Source organism: Leptodactylus fuscus, chromosome 3, assembly GCF_031893055.1.
Source record: "Leptodactylus fuscus isolate aLepFus1 chromosome 3, aLepFus1.hap2, whole genome shotgun sequence".
Classification (NCBI taxonomy): Eukaryota; Metazoa; Chordata; class Amphibia; order Anura; family Leptodactylidae; genus Leptodactylus; species Leptodactylus fuscus.
The window spans coordinates 210,764,116-210,785,108 of NC_134267.1; the positions used below are offsets into that span (position 1 = coordinate 210,764,116).

General features: G+C 42.8%; 1 protein-coding gene across 3 annotated transcripts in view; it reads right to left on the reverse strand.

Annotated features, from left to right (window-relative positions):
• The window catches only part of KIDINS220 (kinase D interacting substrate 220), a 100,384-nt gene that overhangs the window by 15,734 nt on the left and 63,657 nt on the right, over positions 1 to 20,993 (reverse strand). The window contains exons 23-26 of one of the 3 annotated variants that reach the window (XM_075269089.1): positions 9,018 to 9,196; positions 7,986 to 8,209; positions 6,337 to 6,450; positions 4,832 to 4,888 (exon numbers count right to left, since the gene is read on the reverse strand). In XM_075269089.1, coding sequence (XP_075125190.1) covers positions 4,832 to 4,888; positions 6,337 to 6,450; positions 7,986 to 8,209; positions 9,018 to 9,196 — 574 coding nt within the window. The remainder of the gene's footprint in view (positions 1 to 4,831; positions 4,889 to 6,336; positions 6,451 to 7,985; positions 8,210 to 9,017; positions 9,197 to 20,993) is intronic. The other 2 variants (XM_075269090.1, XM_075269091.1) reach the window with 2 other exon arrangements.

Sequence of the window (20,993 nt, forward strand, 5' to 3'; positions counted from 1 at the left end):
GTGTAGCTTCCAGGTGGAGGACAAGGAAGGTGCTGATCTCGTATACTTAGGGTTCCGACGCTTACTCGCTCCCCCATTACTGTCCTGGTTGTAAACAGAGGCTATACACTGCTCATTCAGCTTCCAGTTTCCTTCCTGCACTGATCATGCAGATAAATGCAGGTAATGGATAAAGAGAACAACAGCAATAACTGTATGGCTGCACAGTTCTCTCTATGATCAGGCAATTTATAAACGCTCTACCCAATCATATAAGTTTAGGGGAGGATTATGGAGCCTGTATCTGAGTAGACTTTCCTTGAGCGGGAATAACATCTGAGCTGGGGAAAAAAACTTTGTTTTTCTTTCTTTGCTTATCCATTTTCCTAAAACGAAGCATAGAGTACAGTGTTACTGGGATCATTTAGGCCAGTTTAGTGGTATAAAATGATCCCTTAACTCTAGATTTCAGTGCAGGCATACTGTTCGGCAGAGGGTATGCATGATTTAAGAGGTGGGGCGCTTCTTCTCGTAAATGGGGCACACCCTCTTCCATTGTAGGGGATATGCAGATTCGGGAGCACCTAGTTGTAGGCTCCTGGGGTGAAAGTCCATGTGGAGATCAGGATCAAGATGGGTCTCCCTTTCTTTGACTTGGGGAAATTATAGTCCCCAATCCTTTTAGGGCCTTCTGGCTTGGACGGTTCGGGACCTTAGGGGTTTATCTTAAGAGAGTGCTTGCAATAGAATGCATCCTTTTTTTTTTTTTTTTTTTTTTTTTTTTAGTGTGGCACGTCCCCACTTTTTTGGTACATAGGTGATAGAAGGCATGAACTCGGGCTTTAAAAAAATATATATCTACCCCCGTATCCCTATGCACCCCCACAGGAGACAGAATAAAGGAGAAGCTAGAGGAGCGCACGAGATGGCAGCTAGACAAGGGAGCGGGCCGCCATCATTCACTCAGTAATAAATAAGCCAACGTACAGGGTTAAGCTGCTGACTCAGCAGCCGCCATATATTAGTATGCAAGCAGAGATTTGTCCATTGCAAATTAGCCTGGGCTGAACGATTTGCTGTATAACTATTTTATGTCGAGTGCCATCCGTTTTGAATATGCAGATGGATATCTCCCCCCATGAGCTATGTTTTATTTAACAGGCCCCTCTCCACTTTGTGAAGTATAAAAGAGAAGGCGCTGAAGCCGACATCTCGCCTGCGCCGTTCTACCACTTATTTATTTATTACATTTTTTTTTTTAGATTTTTTTTAACAAGCTCAGAAGGAGAAGGTGAGAAAAGAAAGAAGAAATTCTATACAAATCTGAAAAGCAATTTCTGAAAACTGTGGCCGTGAAAAGAACATTCGTCAGAGTGATGCGGCCCATGCACGCCCAGCCCTGCCAGATGGAAGGAATCCGCTCTGCCTGTTTTCATTTACTTAACACCGATTTACTACAGCCGGATGGGAAGATAAAAGATTCAAGAGAAGGTCTTAAGAAAACCCAGCACCGTCCTCTCTTCTTCATCAGTCTCGTTCATCATCTCTGTAATAATGCTGGACAGACCGACATAAAGAACACAGGAGAGGATTGTATAGAAATAAATGGGGATATTATAGGCTGAACTGAACAGGCAAGATGAGAAGACATTGGGAGGTTCACATTGTACCAGCAGCAAAATCCTTCCAACAGCTGATCAGCGGGGTGCAGGGGAAGCAGCACCACAACAGCGATGGACTATCTTAACGGGCCATCGCTTTAAAAAAAAAGAAAAGCCGAATAACCCCTTTAAGTAAGTCTTATTTTTCCACCAGAGAAAAGGGAAGGTTCACCATTAAACATCTTATAAAATCCTGAGAAGATCGGAACGGTAGGGGAAGTCAGTGCCGTAATATCACTAGTCCAGCACAGGCTGACAGCTCTACCTGTATCAGAGTGTAGACAGAAGGCGGTCACTCACTGTGTGTGGGCGGAGCTATCAGGACTCTCTCTGTCTCTGCTAGGAGTCCTGGCAGGATTTACACTGCTTTATACTTATATAATATAATCCTATATATCACAGAACTCAGCTTCTCTCCTCTATCCTATAACCCTATATATCACAGAACTCAGCTTCTCTCCTCTATCCTATAACCCTATATATCACAGAACTCAGCTTCTCTCCTCTATCCTATAACCCTATATATCACAGAGCTCAGCTTCTCTTCTCTATCCTATAACCCTATATATCACAGAGCTCAGCTTCTCTCCTCTATCCTATAACCCTATATATCACAGAGCTCAGCTTCTCTTCTCTATCCTATAACCCTATATATCACAGAGCTCAGCTTCTCTTCTCTATCCTATAACCCTATATATCACAGAGCTCAGCTTCTCTCCTCTATCCTATAACCCTATATATCACAGAGCTCAGCTTCTCTTCTCTATCCTATAACCTTATATATCACAGAGCTCAGCTTCTCTCCTCTATCCTATAACCCTATATATCACAGAGCTCAGCTTCTCTTCTCTATCCTATAACCCTATATATCACAGAGCTCAGCTTCTCTCCTCTATCCTATAACCCTATATATCACAGAGCTCAGCTTCTCTTCTCTATCCTATAACCCTATATATCACAGAGCTCAGCTTCTCTCCTCTATCCTATAACCCTATATATCACAGAGCTCAGCTTCTCTTCTCTATCCTATAACCCTATATATCACAGAGCTCAGCTTCTCTCCTCTATCCTATAACCCTATATATCACAGAGCTCAGCTTCTCTCACTATGCTTCTCTATATGTCATATTAAATAAATCCCTTGTTTGTTTGTTGTTTTTTTTTTTTTTTTTTTGGGGGGGGGCAATAAAGCCGACCACATATAAATACTTCCCCGCTTTAGGAAGTTGCTGCCAATGTAAACGTAAACTTTCAGTACCAACATCGCTCTTCAGTATCTCCTATTCATTGTAGATACAGCACATGAAGTATTTAGCAAACTAGAAACTAATCTCAGGAGTAAATCAACATTAAGTCACTCGATGAAGCTCTTGTAAGGGTTGGTACCAAGTCAATACCAGTAACCCAACGCCAGCTTTGTTGGCGATTTAGTATAATATCTGTCTTCATCTATTTCCGAATGATACCATCCAGGGTGAACACACGTTTCATTACAAAGGCGTTGCACACAATTCCTGTCGTTTGATGACTGCGAGTCTAATCCCAACCCTAGAAAGGGCCCGGTGAGGGCTGTAAGCCGCGCGGGCACAGAGTCAGCAGCAGTATCGCTCGAAATGACTGCAGTAAGAGGGTTATCCTGGCATCAGGCACAGGCTGTTATGTTCTTGTTTCAATGTGGAAAACAGGCTCTAGGCGACCAGGAATGTAAGACTGAGCAGATTTCATGATCATAATATATTGGCTGACACAGGATTATTTGCTCCCAAGAAAACGACTCAATCGGCTTGTATGGAAACGCTAACAGGTTCTTCCCAAAGCAATGAAGTTTCTCTAGGCCCGAACATCTTGCCTAAAAATTAGGACTGCAAACAGCCAGCTCTCATGTTATCTCCATCAGAAACCACAGCCTTGCAAATCGTACAGAAGGAAGGGAGACTATTAAAAGAAGCAGTGTACCGTGGAAGAGGTTTATTACAATATCGAGACAACTGACGTAAGACATGGCAGAGTAGAAGAAAGCGTCTTCCACTACCCTAAGTGCTAGTTCACACAGGGATAGGCGCCACGCATTTTGGTCCTGATTTTGACGCGGGAAGACGCGACAGAATAGGGCCAAAATGAGCCTGCCGCGAATGTCACGGCTTCCCGCTCCGGAGTAGGCCCAAATGAATGGGCAGAGTCCGGAGGGTGCTGCGCGAGGCGGACGCCGGGGGCTGAATCAGCCGTGGAGTCCGCCCGAAGAAAGGACAGCTCGCTTCTTTTTTCTGTGAGCGGGAACATAACACTAGTGGTCTACATAGACCTCTATTGTGAGGGGGTGGATTCTGAAGTGGATTCAGTGTCAAAATCCACCCTCTCTTGCCCCGTGTGAACAAGCCCTTTTTCTACATCCAAATTAACTTGCCAAACACTTAAAACAGGACATATCACCAAAAAAAGCCCAATGTCATACATCATCTAATAGGTGCTGTCACCCTGAACATTTTGTCTATCCAAATCTGTTCAGCCATTCCAAAGATATAAACCCTTTTAGTGTTAATACATATTAGGGTACATAAGCAAAGTGGGCAGTAACACTACGGTTTCTCTGGGTGCCTGATGTCATGCAGGGTTACCCCCGCTTGGCTAATATACCCTAATATATACCAACACTAAAAGGGCTTATATCTTTGGAATGGCTGAATAGATTTGGATAGTTGCAATGTTTTCCTAGTCCGAAAAAAATCAGGAGATAGGACTCCTTGGATCATAATGATCTATGACGCTGCGAGTCCCTGCCTCCTCCCAGCACTATATGCAGTGCAGATCCCTATAATGCAGAGTCCCGCCTCTTTACTGGGTCCAGACAGGGACATTTTCTGATATACAAACCTGATTTTCCATGTGCATGAGAATTAAATGGGTCCTTAGAATAGGACACAGAATAAATCAACTTTATTCAAGCCACTGTTCGCATTTAGAACTAGTATTATGTACGTGTGCATTGTTACATTAAATGCATACTGTATTAACCCATATATGACCTGATAAGTCACGTAACACTAGTGAGTCACACCATTAGTTTCTATGCTAATCTACTGTAGATACAAACAGACCAACCATGATGCGCAGTTAGTAATGAAAGCGTTAATGGGACGGGTCCTAAAGCAATGGGATGCCACAGCACACCACCACACTACTGCAGGCTTTACCAGAGGCGAGTGGGTGGGAGTAGTCGGCGTCTCAGCGGAATCTTCTTCAATAATGTCCTAAGTAACACAACAACGTGCACAGACTGAAAAAAAGACCCCCCGCAACCATACACATCATACCGAGAAATGGGAAATGGAAGTTGGGGGAAACAACACTGTCAACGAAGTGTCAATTACATTATGTAGCAGAGGTAAACTAGAAAAGGTATCCGAATATCTTCTCACTGTTGACTAGCAACAAGAATTACAACGTACGGCTGAAACCGTCAGGGTTGCGTTAGGCTTTTGTGACCAGCGTTGTCACCTATGTGAAAATCTGGCCTAGTAATACCATAGTTATCACTATACAATTTGGTATATCAGTAGAGTCTAGCAAATAGAAATGATGCCTTTAATTTCTATGGGTAACTTGAAGCTGCCAGACATAAATCTGCTTTGCCCTTGAATAAATATGTCTCTGTGGATATTAAAGGGGTGTTCTGAGCTTGTATTGTCTGTAGCCGAGACGCCTCTGTAAGTCAGTCATCTCACAAGCATGACCATGCTCCTGGTATTAATCTTCAGCCTTTGTGATATGCCGTACACTATACACAAGGTCTCTTTTCACCTATGGGATATCATAAATCACAGTCCTTTTATTTCCATTAGTCCCTGGCTCTCCCCTCTTGCTGTTAATAGTAGGATCATGTTTCACATGCTGGGCAGTCAGATAACAAAAGAATAGCAAAGTAAATATGGAGAACATCGTGCTACCTTGAACCTTGTAGAATGATACAATGTCTGGGATAAGGGAGAGGAGTCATGGGAACTCTAGTTGTTCACATAGGAAATATCACACACAGAAAGCTCTGGTAGCAGCAAAAAATATTGAAAATACAAAAAGTATACCTACGTCATCTGATAGATTTAGATCAGCTCAGAAAACCCCTTTAATTGAAAAAGGGCCTTTTGTGGCTCCATATATCTTACATAGGACAGGAAAGTAATATGGCCAATAATGTATTCGGTGTGACCCAATACATGGATCTGTTACTTCTATCCTCTTACAAGGACAGTTGCAGAGAAACTAAAAGTCAAAAAGTCTGTGCCAATGTGGAGGGACCTGGAAGTAAGTGTACGATTCCCCTGCAGCACCTCCACTGAGGAAACCAAGTATTGCATGTGCTGGGTCCTCCAGGTTGAGAGAATACATATTTACTCCTCTTTGCTGTAGGTATTAGTTAGGGGTCCTAAACTGAGGACATCTAAACCAGACACCCCCTTTAAGGATCATTAGATCTAAAATAAAGCATCATAACCCATTACTGAATTGATGGGGACATGTTCCAACAGTTGTAACCATGAAGAATCAGATCTCTTTATATATGAACAGAGACAAAAACAAGTCACGGTGACATAAGCTCTACTTCTCTGACCCAGATAGGAATAGGAAAGTGTTAAGGCAGGAGCAAACATTAACATCTTAATCCCCAGTTAGTGACACGAACCCCCTACTGAATACTTACAAGGCTCGTGGACTGATCTCTGGATATACTGTGTTTTACAGATGGACGTGATGTGGGATGTTGGGGGTTGCCAAAGTAATACTTTGGCAGGTAAACATGAGGTGCAAAGAATGGCTATGGAAGAGAACAGAAAACATGCGGGAATAAAAAAAAAGTACAAAAAGGAAAAAAAAAAAGTGGAAACATGATACAAAGCAAATAATGATCACAAGTGAAGCTTACCAGCAAAGGATAAAAAATAATACAATAATAAAAAAAAAAAAAAAAAAAAAGCAAAAATATGTGCAAAGGGCAAATAAACTGATATAAGATGTGTCCACGGTCATATAGACGGTATGCTATAGCCCTACAACGTATTCATAGCCAGAAAGCTATCTTAGACTCTTAGAATTTTGTGCTAAAATCTGAATAAAAAGAAATCTACAGGCAAAATGCATTGTGTTATGCCTAGTGCAGGGCCTGCGAGGGAGCGCTGGGTGACTAGGCCGCACCTCAGGCCTGGCACTAGGAATATTAGCTAGAAATACCCTGAAAGAGGACGGTTTTGGTAAATTATTGGAAGTAACAATTCAGGAGTATCTTAGAAGTCTGCACATTGTTATTCCTCCTGGAACGCTTAGGCTGGTCTTACACGACCGTATTGAATGTACAGTCCGCAAGTTGCTGAACGGCAACATAGACTCCGCAGATGTCCGTGTCCTGCCGCACTCGCCCATACAGTTCTATGTGCGAGTCTGTGCAGTGCTGCAATTCACAAACATTACGGAAATGTGCTATAAATTGCCGACCACGGTTGCGGCCTGGCCACATCACGGATAAAATATCCGGTGGTGTAAGAGGCCGCATTGAATATAATGTGTCGGCAAATGGTCCACAATTGAAAACCCTCAATTGCGGACTTACATTACGGCCGTGTAGGACCAGCCTAAATGCAAATCAACATTTGGGTATTACGGTTTTCCTCGTCAGTAGCAAGGTATTTCTACACAAGGGGACATTGTGCAATCATTGCTGGCACTGATATGCCCCTGCTGGTAAAGGGAATGGCAACACCCAGTTGTCAGTTTTTACATTTGCTTCTAGGAGGAACAATGGCAGATTGCAAATAGGTCATCCGTATGTGATTTGTGGGGGTCTGGCATCCAGACCCTGCACAGATCAGCTATTACTTTCCCTTCAGAGGTTGCGGCAGTGGACGGGGAGCACATGAAGGGTGGTCCTATTCCTATTCAAGTGGTACTACAGTGCCACCCACTGCACAGAGGTGATTCCGGGAAATTACAGCACTGCTCTTATTACTAGAACGTGAGCAGCCTGCATGTGCTCCCCACTGCAGCAGCTTCTGGTGTCTGGAGGTCACTTTAATAGTGATTGTTGGACCCTTTAGATCACATATTGATGACCTATCCTGTATGAAGAATCCATTTGGGGACAGAAAACCCCTTTAAGTTTAAGTGAAACATGGCGGGGAATGAAAGCTAGAAAGGTGTAAATACCAGGGACCACCACTCAAGATATTTCTGGGGTCTCAGATCTCATATCAGTTGCAAAATTTTCAGCAAAGGACTTGAGTAACTATAGTATATCACACACAAATCCATATATATATAGATTGATATACCATCAGCTGTGTGAATGAGCCCACCTACCCTGTTATAGAATGGGTGCTGAGGGCCCGTCAAACCACTATAGTAACTACTGGGTGGTTGAGGAGACACAACACCACCGGGGAACGGACCATTGAAGGATGAAGAGGAGCAGACGGAAGACGGCTGGCTGAACACAGAGGCCGCCCTGGGCGGAGCTTCCTGCAGGGGTAACGTAGGGTAAGGGAAGCCTCCGATGTTCATCTGGTCTCGGGCCGCTCTTACATCTGAAAAAGTGAAGGACAAGAAAAATGGATTAAAAATAAAATCTAGGATTCCTGAAATTCCAGCGGCTTACCAATAATGTATCTTACCAGAACCCTGGTGTAAACTGTATAGCACTTCATTATAAAAAAAAACAAAAAAAACCCCCCCATGTCTTCTGAATATAAGCAAGAGTATAATAGCCCTAATGTTAAGTAGTGAGCGTGTGACAGTGCCGCAGCCCATCCTGCATGTCAATAAACATACATGACTGATAGGCACATATCTACGTAACAGTTGGCGAGGCATCTGCGCGTCTTCAGACCCCTATGGCCATGAATAATAAACACCATCCGTTCCTTTACCATTAGAAAGGAAGAAGTACCGTGTTAGTCTCGAAGATGATGAGTATGGCAGTGTTATAGGGCTTATACAGGACTATGATATTGTCCTCTTCTCGGACTAAAGACATGCATTGGTCGCATGGCCATGCTGCAGCTCAGTCTCATTCAAATGAATGAGGTTGAGCTGCAATGCCAAACACGGCCACTATAAATGGCTGTGCTTGCTAAGTAGTGAAGAGGTCACAGCAGTCAATATCACAATCCTAAATAACCCCTTGTGATAAAGGGAGATTCTACAAATTGCAAAACACACACGTATTAGGTATAATTTTATAGAAAACTTAAAAAAACCCTCTATTCATATGTTTTTGAAGTATGGAAGATATCCGAAGTCACAAAAACACTCCAGGTCCAGGCAGATGTTGCCCCAGGAATCCATTGGTGCAAAACAATTCATTATTGAAGGTCCTAAAAAGCTAAAATTTACCTGCAATTATTTCCCGGAGTTTTGGATCCAAGTTGACGGTACAGGGTAAGAAGGTCTTCACATCCCGTGCCACGAGAACCGGCGTCCTGGATGACAGGAACACTTCAAAGCTTCTTATGTCACCGTCAATTTCCAATAAAGGCTCCACATCCTTTGTTGTGGGAATATTTTTGGAAATTCTAGCATAAGAAAAAAAAACAAAAAAACATTGATGTCAATCCAAGCAAAGAATCGTAACGTAAATTCAGAAACCGAGGACTTTGTCAGATCGTTCTTTGATGCTATACAATAAACGCGCCCACTAACCAGTGTTAAAGGTGTTGGTCACTTTGTTACTCAAGTGTTTTATTAAAACATACAACATTTTCCTCCCAACCGCGGTCAGGCTGTATAATCTACATCAAGCTAAGCGGAGATCACTCCGCACAGAGAACTAAGTGATCCTGACATCTTTCTTTTTCTTTGCTGTGACTCCTAGCATCCTTTTTATCTTCTATTCGGAGCTTGTATGCGGTTTTTCTTGTAGTATTACTGTATTATCCATGCTGCTGCAACACATTGAAATTTCCCCATGGTGGGACTACTAAAGGGTTATCTTAGAAAAGTTATTAAAGGGGCTATCCGGCCCCTTCTTTCTCAACAGGAAGCTTCTCTCTTGACCCAGGACAAAATGATCACCCCCTCCCTTCTGTGTCAAGAGACCCCGGACTCTCACACTGCTTGAGATGTCTATAAATAATTGAGGCAATGTTTTATCATTTGCTGGGCCTCGAACCCCCGGGTAGGTAAGGTAACTGCATAGTGAGGTCACCTTTTTAGTAGAGAGAATGGTCTCAGCTTAAAAACCTCAAAGCCAATTGTTGTATACAGAATAAATTACTTTATTTTTCCACTTGTAAGGCCTGGTTCACATCTGCGTTCGGTATTCCTTTCAGGGAGTCCCGAACGGAATACCGAACGCTTTGATAAGCGGTGACTATAATAGGGTCCGTGTGCTTTCTGAGCAGTGTCCACACGGAACATGCAGAGAGAAAAGTACTTCATGAGCTACTTTCCTGTCCGCATGACTTGTGTGGAGACCTCGCGGAAAGCACACGGACCCCATTATAGTCTATGGGGTCCATGTGCTTTCACTGTTCACCGCTTGTCAATGTGTTTGGTATTCTGTTCGGGGGTCCCCAAGCGGAATACCAAACGCAGATGTGAACCAGGCCTAAGGTACTGACATAGAGCGATCTCTCTCTATATATCAGTAATATGTGTCCGTAAAGAAGAACATTGCTTTTATAAAAGGGCTTTTCTAGACTCAAATGGACATTTTTGTATGCATTTTTTTCTATTAAAAGTTATGTTTTATTAATTTTTCATTGTTCTGGTTGCTGAATTACAAGTTTTTCTATTTCATACTGATGACCCATCTACAAAACAGGGCATCAGTATGTGAGAGTGGTTCAACAACAATGACCGAAAAAGATGAGCTGTTCTGGCAGCCTCCGTAAGACGCTGCAGTGAACAGGTAACATGTGCAGTCCACTTCTAATCAACTAAGTTCCCTGGAACCAGTGGATGGAGCTCGAGCTCCTCCTATTACGCCAGGCCACCGCAGCAGCTTCCGGCACATCACTCCTGGGAATAGATGATCAGTATGAAAAATCCATTTGGGAACAGAATACCCTTGTAAGGCTTTTAGGCTGTGAAAATCCTCCCCTATAAAGAGATGAGAGTCACTACATTGTTGCTTTGCAACACAAGAGAGGGGAAGTATTAGAAGTTAGGGGTGACTCCAAACAAAGGGGTTTGTTTTTGTTTTGTTTATTAAAGGGGGGGTTGTTTTTTTATGAATATATATAAAGGAAACTCCCTGGACCTCCCCTTTAAATTCTCTAGTAGTCTTTTAACTAGAACTTTGCCTCTTTTACAGTATCTCTCGGCGTTGTGCTGCCCATAGTCACTCCTCTCTGTACCCGTCATGTGTTGCTTCTCGTCCAAGTAATGTCAAGCCCCGGGGCACTGCCTGGCAGTTATTGGGCGGATAGCGCCAACACGTACAGGAACTCAGTATTATAGTAAGATTAATAACTCTAAATTCAAGACATTTCTAACCCCCCCCCCTCTTTAACCCCTTCTGAGGAGTGTGAACCTCACAAGTCGTCGCAACTTTATTAATCTGTCGCAACAAAAAGTGTCTGCTAAACCCCACCATATTGTGCAGACAGATGCACGATTCAACACAAATATTGTTCTGCATCGTCTGACAGAAAAGGAACAGATCGAAACGGAAATATGGGATATCAAAGCACAGAAATGAGCATCGGTACACATGAAAAATTAAAGAATATTTCACAAGTTTATGAGCAATAAGCCATAATGTTTACGACTAAACCAGTAAATCCAAATTTAAGTACCGAGCAATAACAGATCTACCAAAGAGAATGAAAAAGATAATATTACTGGGGGAAAAGTGCAAAATAAGCAGCCGACTAGTGCTGAATCCACGCAATTCACTGTGTCGTAATATAGGGGTCACTTCATATAGTCTATTAAAAGGAAAAGACTTCAGTGGGGGGAAAGGGGGGGAACTAATAGTTCATTAAATCTGACAGAGAGACGCTAGAGGCTACAGATGTTCTCCTGCAGTAGAGACTTAAAGGGGTTAGAAAAACATGGCTGCTTTCTTTCAGTAGCAGTGCCACTCTTACCCACAGGTTGTGCCTGGTACTGCAGCTGAGCCCCACCCCGCACAGATCAGCTGTTTTTTATTTGCTCCTACTTTCCCCAATGTAGTGAAATATTAGAGAGCTAAGCCTGTACAAGTACTGCTAATGGGGTTCTTAAAGGGATTCTATCATTAAAATCACATTTTTTTTTCCTCAGTCACACGTAGGAATAGCATTAAGAAAGGCTATTCTTCTCTTACCTTTAGAAGTCTTCTCCGTGCAGCTGTTCGGTAGAACGCCGTCCGGTTTTCGTCTGTATGCAAATGAGTTCTCTCACAGCACTGGGGGCGTCCCCAATGCTGCGAGAGAACTCTCCAGTGCCGCTTCCATCTTCTTCAGGATCGGCCTCTCCCTGCGTCTTCTTCTGAAGCTGGGTTCAAACTTCTAGGCCTCGGGGAGAGCCAAATGTGCATGCCCACAGGCCACAAGAAAATGGCTGCTTACACCAGCTTACTGTGTATGTGGCCACAAGAAAATGGCGGCTTACACCAGCTTACTGTGCCATTTTTCTTGTGGCCGCAGGCATGCGCAGTCGGCTCTGCCCAAGGCCTAGAAGATTGAACCCAGCTTCGGAAGAAGAAGCGCAGAGAGGCCGTTCCTGAAGAAGATGGAGATGGCGCTGGACATTTCTCTCGCAGCATTGGGGCCCATCCCCAGGGCTGTGAGAGAACTCATTTGCATACAGACGAAAACCGGGATTTCTACGGAATAGCGGTGCGGAGAAGACATCTAAAGGTAGGAGACAAATATACTTTCTTAAGGCTATTCCTACGTGTGATCGAGAAAAAATGTGATTTTATTGTTTTTTTAAACAAAGTTTTCTAAATCTGGTCAAGTTTTTCATGGTATTTCATACTAGAGTACACACAAAGATCCGTCTTTAGCAGAAAACAGTGGGTAGAAACACGAAAAAAAAAAAGACTTTGCTATCTGGCATCTCCAGTGCACAAAATCCAAGAGAGATAAGATGTGAAAGGCTGGAGTGAAAAGCCCCGGCTGACAAGTCACATGAAGTGTATTAGTTTTCCTCTAATTCCAGTTCTGCTAAAACCTGTTAGTACAAAGCTTTATTCTGAGCACAATACGGCCATTGTAAGGAAGGCAGAAATGAACGCATTTAAGAAGGTCACAAGCATCTAAATACCATACAGTAAGAAAACATGTACTATAGCAGGCTGCCGAGAGACAGGGCCGTGTTCTCTGCAAGGAAAATATTACATGGAAGAGGAAAAATCCATCGCTAGATCACGGGATGCCATGGCAGTCCCCGCTTATTTCCCTTCTTAAGAGTTAAAGGGGATGTCTCATTTTATAAAGGAATGGGATAAGGGACAAAAGTCTAAATGGATTGAATCCCCCTCTAAACACAATGACAGGGTCTCGTGTGCTCTGAATGGAGTGACATAAGCGTATGTGCAATTCTCTCAATGGCTCTGTAGTATAGTAATAGAGTAGTTGGCAGTATGCTGGCTCAGTGGTTAGCACCGGGTCCTGGCACTCCCTGGGCTTGTATGGGGTTTTTTCCATTAGGGTACATGCCCACAACATGTAGTATGTAGGGTTTTGATTGACGGCACATGGATGACCTCCGTATGCCGCCTGCGTCTCTACGACCCCCTTCACTGCTTTCAGGCCCCAGCAAAATGGACAAGAATACGACCTCTCCTGAGTGTTGACCCAAGTTCAAGGCGCCATGGGCCATAGAAATGAATGGGTCAATGTGCTAGCCGTGAAAAACAAGGCTCTTCCTACAGTCCAGAGTATGCTGGCACTATATATGAGAAAAATAAAGAAACAATAGTCAAATACAGCGTATATACACAATCCCACCAGCTGCAGAAGAGTAACTCCAATCCAGCTGACAGTGCCAACTTGTGAAACTCCAACTCCCGACATGAATCCTTACAATTTTTGTGCCATTTTGGTCAATAAGAAACCAGGCCTATAGCTGTAATAGGCTACATTTACATGGGAGAACCTATTCGGCGGACATATTCACTTTGAAGTGATAACAAAAAGATCCAAAAAATGTCATCGGAGAGGATGAAACACTTGTATGAAACCTCCTGCACATACAAGGTTTACGGACCGTCCCCTACAGATATGAGGGAAGTGTTCATGGACACAGTCCTAACAGATTGCGTCCATCATCACGTAACAGACTACAAATAGCATTGTTATAATAGAGGAGTAGATACATTGCACTACTTGTACTGACCCTAGTCATAGTCTGTATTACAGTCGGAGTTATAATCCAGGGGCTTTAGCTCTTAAACCTCCCCAGCACTCGATGGCTCAGGGGAGGCAAAAAGCGTATCGCTATTTGCATTCTAGGGAGTGATATGTATGTACAAATTGGATGGATGTTAGCCAAACCCAACTATTTCAGCAGTACAGGCTGACCACCTAATCCGTATGGGGGTGTTCCAACTTTCTCCGACGCCAGATGTCAGGCAAAAGAACAATCGGCACGTTGCATTTCAACATGCCCAGTTCCTTTGTTCTCGCGGGAGATAAACGGCCACCAGTCTAAGAACAACTTATACCGTTCTCAGAACACATGGACGTCTGGCCAAGCGTGTATGTCGGGGGAGTGAAACCAAATAGTCAAACACTTGTCAAACATTCAGCCGTCTAGGGTTGTATGGCCACATCTCCCACTAGTTATAGGCATACAGCTAAAAGTCAAACGAAGAAATTTTGTCCGGCAACTCTCCGATAATGTAAAATATAACTTTTAATAAGACATCATCATAAAATGACAAAAAATTAACGTAAACTATGAGAATAAAGAAAAGAAAGTAAACCCCCTAAAAAACTTTCAACTCCACAGCCCTGCTGAAATCCCAAGAATCTAAAGAAAAAGATCCCCTGAAGAAGAGTTTTACAAAGTACTTGGAAATGGTTATATCTGTGAACAAATTTGTTGACCATTTCTAACAGCAGAATTATGAATGCAGCTCTTCAGCTCCAAAAGGGGGGTTGACTTCTCCTGGACCTTTGCAGCTCTTTATTGTTCCACTTCCCGAGCCTACATGAGGATCCTATGGTTCTCTAGTGGACTAATGTTACCCTGTTTACATGTATTCATACTTCATTGTAGCCATTGCCGCTAGCTTTGGACCTTTTGCTTATACCGGACTAACCTCTCCCCACGACTTCGTCTGCGTGTTGCTGGCGTTGATGATCCAGCTATATTCAGCAACCGATGGTTTGCCTGCTCTGGCGTTTCGGCAGCTGTCAAGCTGTCCTGCTGCTGAACTTTTTCCTCACGCTGTGCCCGTGATTGTCCCGGCATCTCAGCAGCTCACTGGGACACCAAATAATGAGTGCATCATCGATAACAGACCTGGCTTTATTAAAACCTGAGATAAGCTGCTGCAAGAGCAGTTTAATATAGTATATGAACATAAATTCATAACAGTCATGAAGCCATGTCATTTACCGGGATAAAAAGTAGCCTATGGTTTTAATCGAGGTTACAAACTATCTATGTGCCGAATGTCATCTAAATCTGTCCAGCTATTTTTGCGTGATCGAGGAACAAATCCAAACTTTCACATTTATAATATTAGTAGGATAAGGTCATGATAGAACTTACTTTGGCACAACAGCTAGAAATCCTTCTACAAGTTGTCAGATTGCAACTATCAACTTAGAATGACGGACCTTGTAGATCCAGACCAGCCATGCATACCGACACTGCACTCTAAGCCCCATACATAAGGACAATAGCCAAAAGGCCAAACTGCTCCCTTGAATATTTATAAAGAATGTATTGTGTGTCCACAGGCTAGGCAAAATGTGATGTGCATATGCTAGTGGAATAAATTGGCTTTAACAGACAGCTTGTCTTATTATAAGATGGCAGCTAGGTCCTGGAGCAGGCATGGCAGACGCAGCTTTGCAGCCCAGAGTGTAGAGACAGACCTAGCCTGCAGGACGCGCCGTGCTTCACTGTGTCACGTGATCTCATTTACAAGGGAAATAGATTGACACAAATCAAGTTTACTTGGCGTCTCTCCAGTCAGACCTCTCATCTCAATGAAATATCACTTCATTAGCCATTTTCTGAATGTGCTGCGGATGGTGCCTGGCCTGGAGGAGTCCTGCTCGTTCGTATTGCCTTATCAGTAGTGCACGCTTCTCCGTCATTTCTATGAAACCAGAGAAAATAGGTCATTCCGCCTTCCATCTACGTGTGACATAAAAAAGATAATACTGCCGGGCTCATGTAACCTATAAAATGAGCGGAGTACGTGACACAGTGACACCAATTACATGCACCATGTACAAGCTTCTTATAGGTCACACGAAGACATCTTATAATGTATCCGTCTCCTCCAGCTCAAAAATCGTATGTGTCCATCTAGAAAGAGGTCATGCTGTAAAAGGAGTCAGACACCAGAACCCAGCTCTCCAGATAGATAGGTTACCTGGGGTTTTCCCATTGCCAAGATATCACCACTTTTGTCGATAGCAAGTGAGGTATATGGAGCCATGAGGGTTTTGTCAATTACCTATATGGAGCAATGACAACACCCTTGTTGCTTGAAAGATCTCAATTGCATGTTAAAACAAGCGATCGCTCAGAAATGGAGGCAACAATTCACAGAGTGAAAACACTGTTTGATTCATGGGACCATAACCTATCTATCTGTCGAGCTGCGATGACCTTCTGGGTTTTCCTGCCATTCAACATCATAAAAATGGAGCAATATTTACCATTTATGTTTATTATCCAATAAAGCATTATGATATTTACTTACATAGTATGGTGACACCTGGAGTTTATTTAGCATAACAATATACATGTCCACCTAATGCGCTGGTACGGTCCCCCTAGTGCAGCTGGACACACATGCTCAGTCTTCCCACAGCCAGGTCTCTACCATGTGTACAAAGTGATCCTGCTCATCCTGCTGAACAGCCAATAGAAATAGCTCATTGTCCTGCTCGTCCTGCTGAACAGCCAATAGAAATAGCTCATTGTCCTGCTCATCCTGCTGAACAGCCAACAGAAATAGCTCATTGTCCTGCTTGTCAGGGTAGGAGCAGAACGTCTGTAGTAACATGACAGTATAACACCTGTTCTTAAAGGGAACTAGTATGGTAATTTACAAAACTACAACTCTATATGTTTATGGATGAGTTTATTTATTTACTATTTGGGCTGAATTTTGAGCCATTTGCACCATGAATATTGGTAGGATGGTCCGAATGACTGGTCTACAACTCCCCTTTCAAGTTTATCCTTTCAAAGCAATGGAACTGCAGAACAACCCCATTGAGAACAGGATGGTATATCCCAACCATAAGCCACCACTTTCTAAATGTGGAAAAACCCTTTCAGATGTCTGCCTGTCTAAATAGAAGAGTCGTTTTAATTATTGAAAAATAACCAGAATTTTATTATACCGTAATATAGACTTACAACAATGATGGTTGTCAGTTTTTGGCCATCCCCATAAAGGAAGTTCAATATAAACAGTTACGCACCCAACAGTCGAAGTCCTATACGTAAGGGGTAACTACACCAGCGGGGCCTCTCCACATTGGTACTTTCCGGCATATCCTTCTGGTGTCCCCTTTTTTTACTCCACCCAGCCTCATTTATAGATAGGGAAATCACATTATGCACCAACTGGGAACCAATAGCAGGATGTAGGTCTCAAGCCCGACTACTATATCATGGAGACTCAGATACTACAATGGCAACATCCTTAACGTGTTCCTCCAATGTTTCTCAATCTGGACAGACCACACGCTACAGTTACCTTTACTCAGTGAGTTCCACGTATGGGTCCGATTTATTATAAACCTGTGCACAATACTCACCAGGCATGGCTGTAGCATACAGCTGAGTCTCTCCATGCCTTATCTGAGGGTCACACGGGAGAACAACAATATAGGGACACTTTAAAGGGAACCGGTCAGCCTATTTGGGTCACTAAACCATCCACATAGGTCCTTATGGACCAGAGGCTTGATGTCCCAAAGAGCATGATCCTAACACTTACCATGACCACCCCTCTGGTGTTTACGCAGCTCTTCAGTTAGGAGGTTATACCTTGGCTTTACACCATACGCGTTTAAGGTCCAAGCTCATGCGCACTGAAGCCAAAGTGTACTACACCTGCTTTAGTGAAGAACTGAGCAGACGTCACGAGTACAGGAGCCAAATAAATATTAATCGGTTTACCTTCTTGTTTCTTTGAACTTAAAAATAAGGACCAGTGATGGTTTTTGTGTCAAAAATAGCTCCGATGGGTTCTCTTAAAGGCCATAATAGAAACCTACATGGAGAAAAGGTATAATGGAAAGACTATAACACCTCTTCCATGTTTTGGACCAACATCCTTGATGCCAAATACTATCGTTAGGCAGCAGAGACATCAACAAATTTCCAATGCTTAGATCTAGTGGCAGACTGGGCCGCCATGTTTTCTTGGATACTTGGTACATTAATGGTAGAGTAATAATGGAAATGTTAGTTCTAGATTATACATAGTGGAGAAGGGTACGAAAGTGGAACGCAATTGCTCTTGAGCTTTAACCATGGTTTAGTAGTGGTATAGTATGGATAGGAAAATCACAGAAGACTAAGTTAGTAGAGCATTATTTATTTTGGGCTCACTAGCGTCTGCTTAACAAGATATTATCGAGTTCACCGAGTAGCCAGCCATTATGGAGAGAAATGAATATTAACCCGATTTTATTTTCTTCGGGGAAAGACGCTGCTGAAATCTATCGGAGGACAGAACTGGAATATATTAAGAAAAATATTTGCAGAGTGGGAATGCTTTCATAGATAATCAAAGACAGCAAGAAGAGCGCAATGCCAGAGTCATGCCTCAAAGCACGAAGAGATCAGTATCTGGAGCCACGAGGAATTAATGAGCAGATTGTGGACTGAATTCTAAGTTTCCACAATTGGCGGCGATAGATGGAAGACTCGCACATTGAGTTGCAAAAACAAAATCGAGTCAAAACAAAAAAATGTTGAGAGCTCTGCGAAACCTATTCTGCATTCAGTGGAAAAGCAGAAAAGATGACAGATTTAGATGTCTATGTGGACAGAAACAAATAAAAAACCTCTTTCAAGAAATCTTGAGGAACATGCCAGCATTCAAGGTCCCATTACATAAAGTCTCAATGATTACATGAGCTATGCCTATCCTGAGTCCTATCGGCAATATTAAAGGGGCTATCCAGGCATACCACCCAATCTGACACTAGGTGAAGAGAAACATAACATTCAATGACCATCGAGTATCATGAATGAGTCCATGATGTTCTAATTGACATGGACATTGGACAATTGTCTTGACAAATGTATACTCAACAGGTAGATGCATCTCTTCAAGCCCAATATCAAGTCATGTCTCAACACCTACACCTTAGACATAGTGAGGGCAAACCCCCTACCTCCCAAAACACTGGTAGGTCATGCTAGAAACAGATATATGGAACTCCTTTTGTCAAGCCAATGACTAGACTATTCCTACACTTCTTCTCAAGGTAAAACAGACACGTTCCACCCTTTGGTGTCCCAATTGTGACCAATTTTTCAGACTACACGGGATAAAAACTAATATCATTCTCGGGTTAATATTCTCTCAAAAACATTCTTCTGGGTAAGGTGACATGTTGTAAAGCGATTGTCAAAAAGGGTGAATATTGGGATCTCTACTAACATGTCCATCAAAGCAAATGACCAGATCTTCCCATCACTCAACCAATGGATCCAAGCAGCTAGGACTAGCTGGAAAATAAAGGTGGTCATATACATTAGATGAATGTCAAATGGACCATTTGACCATCTAATGTGTAGGGTAGTGGCAGACTTTCTCGAAAAGAGAGGTCAGGAAAAGAAAAAGGATTGGGCATTCAGCATTGTAGGTACTTTCTGGTCAAGCAAAATAACCTTTGGCGATGGCTTACTTGCTTCACTATTGAGAACACATGTATTCTCGCCAACCAGGTACACGTGTGTATATAGGAGGAGGGGGGGGAGAAGCCTTTGGGCAGATGTACAGTTGACAGCTAACTAAAGTTATAATTTGCCTTAAACCAATATCTGGAACCAAAAATGGCATCTAACCAAGCCTATTATCATGCAGAGGGTTGGGTACGACCGTATTACACTCCAAAGTAAGTATTAGAAATTTCAGACATTGAAAAGGAAATTTCACTAATGACTTAAAAACGGAAATGGTTTGGTTTAAAAGTTCCCAAACTGAAACGTTCTGCAGCATCGATGAACTACTTTCATGTCCGACCATAAAAGTGCTGCCTGCCATCTGCCATAAACATTATGTGTGAGTCATAAGGGAGTGTGGAATAATTCACAGCCTTTCACCAGGAGAATCCCATTCACTTGCTCTCTTTTAAAGGACAGATTTGGCATCATCTTCTGACTACTGGAACATGCGCTTTTAATTACTCCCTTAAAGCACCAGCTTAGCTAACATGTCAGACCTTTGTCGCCAGTGAATAAACCAAGGAGTCAGGATCCCAACAATAACAATTGTATGATGTCCAAAATAATAATAATAAAGAGTATGAACCATGGAATGGTAAGCTGGCAACATGGTATTATCATGGCACACAACCCAAAAAGTATATGGAAGCATTGAAGGGTTGGGAGACAAGTAGATCCCTTTTACAAGGTAACACTATTGTCCATAGACAATGTTGGGTTCTGGTTAGTTCCTCTTCTGTTCTTTCACTAGACATCCCCTATTACACAAACCCATTGGCAGATATGACTTTCAGTACCATCTTTAGGCTGATGACATCCCATAATATACCACAGTCCATGTACTAATACAGGACACCCGTGACTGTCTCTCTGCTGTCTCCAACTTCAAGTCTTCTCTCCATCTGAAACTAAGCCTTTCAAAAGCTGAACTTCTCGTGTTCCCTCCATCTACTAATAGACCTAACCCTAACATCTCCATTTCCATCTGTGGTCTTAATGACATGGTCATTCTGATTCACTAATGTCCTTAAAATTATACACAATCTAGTCACATTAATGTGACCCCCTGTCAAAATCCAGAATAACCACCTTTGGCAGAGCAGGCCGCTGTGAGACGTGCAGGAGGAGAGGGGATGTTGGGATGATGTCACTGGGATGTTGAGCCATGCCGACTCCAGTGCCGTGGCCAGCTGTGCTAGGTTGCGCGGTTGAGCATCCATGGCGTGAACAACCCGATCGAGGTGGTCCCACAGATTCTCGATTGGGTTCAAGTCT